Source organism: Coregonus clupeaformis, unplaced genomic scaffold (genome assembly GCF_020615455.1).
Source record: "Coregonus clupeaformis isolate EN_2021a unplaced genomic scaffold, ASM2061545v1 scaf0170, whole genome shotgun sequence".
In the NCBI taxonomy this organism is placed as follows: Eukaryota; Metazoa; Chordata; class Actinopteri; order Salmoniformes; family Salmonidae; genus Coregonus; species Coregonus clupeaformis.
Genome location: NW_025533625.1, coordinates 552,501 through 556,566, shown reverse-complemented (window position 1 = coordinate 556,566; position 4,066 = coordinate 552,501). Strand labels below are relative to the sequence as shown.

Genomic DNA, 4,066 nt, shown 5'->3' with positions numbered 1-4,066 from the left:
TAGGGCTAGATCTAGGATATTAACCCGCTGTGTATTGACGTCCTATAGGGCTAGATCTAGGATATTAACCCGCTGTGCATTGACGTCCTATAGGGCTAGATCTAGGATATTAACCCGCTGTGCATTGACGTCCTATAGGGCTAGATCTAGGATATTAACCCGCTGTGCATTGACGTCCTATAGGGCTAGATCTAGGATATTAACCCGCTGCGCATTGACGTCCTATAGGGCTAGATCTAGGATATTAACCCGCTGCGCATTGACGTCCTATAGGGCTAGATCTAGGATATTAATCCGCTGCGCATTGACGTCCTATAGGGCTAGATCTAGGATATTAATCCGCTGCGCATTGACGTCCTATAGGGCTAGATCTAGGATATTAATCCGCTGCGCATTGACGTCCTATAGGGCTAGATCTGGGATATAATGTGACATCCCTTGTTGTGAATTAAAAACTTAATAGAGGCTATACTGGGCCTAGTGAATAGGTCTAAAATAATACATATGGACTTATTAAAACAGACTCATCACTGGAAAAGGCAGGGAATTCACGTGTAAATACTCATGATGAATCCATGCAATAGTCAATTGATTAACTGACGCCTGTCGTAGCCGGCCGCGACCGGGAAACCCACGGGGCGGCGCACAATTGGCCCAGAGTCCTCCAGGGTAGGGGAGGGAATGGCCGGCAGGGATGTAGCTCAGTAGACCATGTCGTTTGCAACGCCAGGGTTGTGGGTTTCGATTCCCACGGGGGGCAGTATAAAAATAATGTATGCACTCACTAACTGTAAGTCGCTCTGGATAAGAGCGTCCGCTAAATGACTTAAATGTAAATTTAAATGTAATTTATTGAAAAGCCTTTCATCCTGTGTATGTGTGTGCATGTGCGTGAGTGAGTGCGTGTGGACCTACACTACAGCAGAACCGGGGAGGGGCGGACCTACACTACAGCAGAACCGGGGAGGGGCGGACCTACACTGCAGCAGTGCGCTCTGCTCAAGAGGGAGAGCGAGAGCTGTCTCCGGTAATGTTCCAACACGCCCTCTCCGCCCCTGCCGCTAGAGAGACAGGTGGTCATCCTCGAGCGCTCCCCGTTAAAAGAAGAAAACAAATCGGTTGACAGACAGACAGCGCGTCCCGGATGGAATTGGAGCCGGTGACCTCCGAGCAGCGAGCACTGGGCAGAGGAGAGAGAGGAGGGGGGGGGGAGAGCAACTTGGTGAGAGAACCTCACCGATTTACGTTTACGTTTCTCACCATGACTCTTGCGCTGGCTGCTTTTCCGCCACAGCGGAGGGGATTCTTATTCACGTACAGAAGAAAGAAACCGACAAACCTCTGAGGCAAACCAAAGAGAGAGCATTACCGGGAATTCCGCTCTGTTCCATTATTCGGTTGGATCCTAATAGCTGGTGGAAGTTGTCCCCGTGGGGGTTATGATGGCTTCGGGCACCGGTAAAGCCCCGCAGCCCCCCGGGCCAGGCTCCGGTAGCCTTAATGGGACTGCAGCAGACTTACCGAACATAGAACAGGAGCTGTACGATTATCAGATGCATGGCAAGATGTGCAAGAAGATAGCTCAGCTAACCAAGGTAAGAGACAGGGGAGATAGAAGATATAGCCCAGCTAACCAAGGTAAGAGACAGGGAGATAGTTAGGAGATATAGCCCAGCTAACCAAGGTAAGAGACAGGGGAGATAGGAGATATAGCCCAGCTAACCAAGGTAAGAGACAGGGGAGATAGGAGATATAGCCCAGCTAACCAAGGTAAGAGACAGGGGAGATAGGAGATATAGCTCAGCTAACCAAGGTAAGAGACAGGGGAGATAGTTAGGAGATATAGCCCAGCTAACCAAGGGAAGAGACAGGGGAGATAGGAGATTTAGCCCAGCTAACCAAGGTAAGAGACAGGGGAGATAGGAGATATAGCCCAGCTAACCAAGGTAAGAGACAGGGGAGATAGTTAGGAGATATAGCCCAGCTAACCAAGGTAAGAGACAGGGGAGATAGGAGATATAGCCCAGCTAACCAAGGTAAGAGACAGGGGGAGATAGGAGATATAGCCCAGCTAACCAAGGTAAGAGACAGGGGAGATAGGAGATATAGCCCAGCTAACCAAGGTAAGAGACAGGGGAGATAGGAGATATAGCCCAGCTAACCAAGGTAAGAGACAGGGGAGATAGGAGATATAGCCCAGCTAACCAAGGTAAGAGACAGGGGAGATAGGAGATATAGCCCAGCTAACCAAGGTAAGAGACAGTGGAGATAGGATATATAGCCCAGCTAACCAAGGTAAGAGACAGGGGAGATAGGAGATATAGCTCAGCTAACCAAGGTAAGAGACAGGGGAGATAGGAGATATAGCCCAGCTAACCAAGGTAAGAGACAGGGGAGATCGATAAAAGGTAAGACTGGACAGAAAGAGATACAGTGAGGGAAAAAAGTATTTGATCCCCTGCTGATTTTGTACGTTTGCCCACTGACAAAGAAATGATTAGTCTATAATTTTAATGGTAGGTTTATTTGAACAGTGAGAGACAGAATAACAACAACAAAATCCAGAAGAACGCATGTCAAAAATGTTATAAATTGATTTGCATTTTAATGAGGGAAATAAGTATTTGACCCCCTCTCAATCAGAAAGATTTCTGGCTCCCAGGTGTCTTTTATACAGGTTACGAGCTGAGATTAGGAGCACACTCTTAAAGGGAGTGCTCCTAATCTCAGTTTGTTACCTCTATAAAAGACACCTGTCCACAGAAGCAATCAATCAATCAGATTCCAAACTCTCCACCATGGCCAAGACCAAAGAGCTCTCCAAGGATGTCAGGGACAAGATTGTAGACCTACACAAGGCTGGAATGGGCTACAAGACCATCGCCAAGCAGCTTGGTGAGAAGGTTACAACAGTTGGTGCGATTATTCATCCCCTCGGCCTGGGGCTCCATGCAAGATCTCACCTCGTGGAGTTGCAATGATCATGAGAACGGTGAGGAATCAGCCCAGAACTACACGGGAGGATCTTGTCAATGATCTCAAGGCAGCTGGGACCATAGTCACCAAGAAAACAATTGGTAACACACTACGCCGTGAAGGACTGAAATCCTGCAGCGCCCGCAAGGTCCCCCTGCTCAAGAAAGCACATATACAGGCCTGTCTGAAGTTTGCCAATGAACATCGGAATGATTCAGAGGAGAACTGGGTGAAAGTGTTGTGGTCAGATGAGACTAAAATCGAGCTCTTTGGCATCAACTCAACTCGCCGTGTTTGGAGGAGGAGGAATGCTGCCTATGATCCCAAGAACACCATCCCCACCGTCAAACATGGAGGTGGAAACATTATGCTTTGGGGGTATTTTCTGCTAAGGGGACAGGACAACTTCACCGCATCAAAGGGACGATGGACGGGCCATGCACCGTCAAATGTTGGGTGAGAACCTCCTTCCCTCAGCCAGGGTATTGAAAATGGGTCGTGGATGGGTATTCCAGCATGACAATGACCCAAAACACACGGCCAAGGCAACAAAGGAGTGGCTCAAGAAGAAGCACATTAAGGTCCTGGAGTGGCCTAGCCAGTCTCCAGACCTTAATCCCATAGAAAATCTGTGGAGGGAGCTGAAGGTTCGAGTTGCCAAACGTCAGCCTCAAAACCTTAATGACTTGGAGAAGATCTGCAAAGAGGAGTGGGACAAAATCCCTCCTGAGATGTGTGCAAACCTGGTGGCCAACTACAAGAAACGTCTGACCTCTGTGATTGCCAACAACGGTTTTGCCACCAAGTACTAAGTCATATTTTGCAGAGGGGTCAAATATTTATTTCCCTCATTAAAATGCAAATCAATTTATAACATTTTTGACATGCGTTTTTCTGGATTTTTTGTTGTTATTCTGTCTCTCACTGTTCAAATAAACCTACCATTAAAATTATAGACTGATCATGTCTTTGTCAGTGGGCAAACATACAAAATCATCAGGGGATCAAATACTTTTTTCCCTCACTGTATATGGTAAGACTGGACAGAGAGATGGATAAAAGATAGCTCAGCTAGGTAAGGTAAGACTGG

The 4,066-nt window shown here is 47.5% G+C and overlaps 1 protein-coding gene across 1 annotated transcript in view; it reads left to right on the top strand.

Annotated features, from left to right (window-relative positions):
• Positions 1–1,078: 1,078 nt before the first annotated feature.
• The window catches only part of LOC121562754 (protein FAM184B), a gene marked incomplete at its 3' end in the record, with an annotated part of 42,957 nt that continues 39,969 nt past the window's right edge, over positions 1,079–4,066 (top strand). The window contains exon 1 of the mRNA XM_045213917.1: positions 1,079–1,595. Coding sequence (XP_045069852.1) covers positions 1,440–1,595 — 156 coding nt within the window. The remainder of the gene's footprint in view (positions 1,596–4,066) is intronic.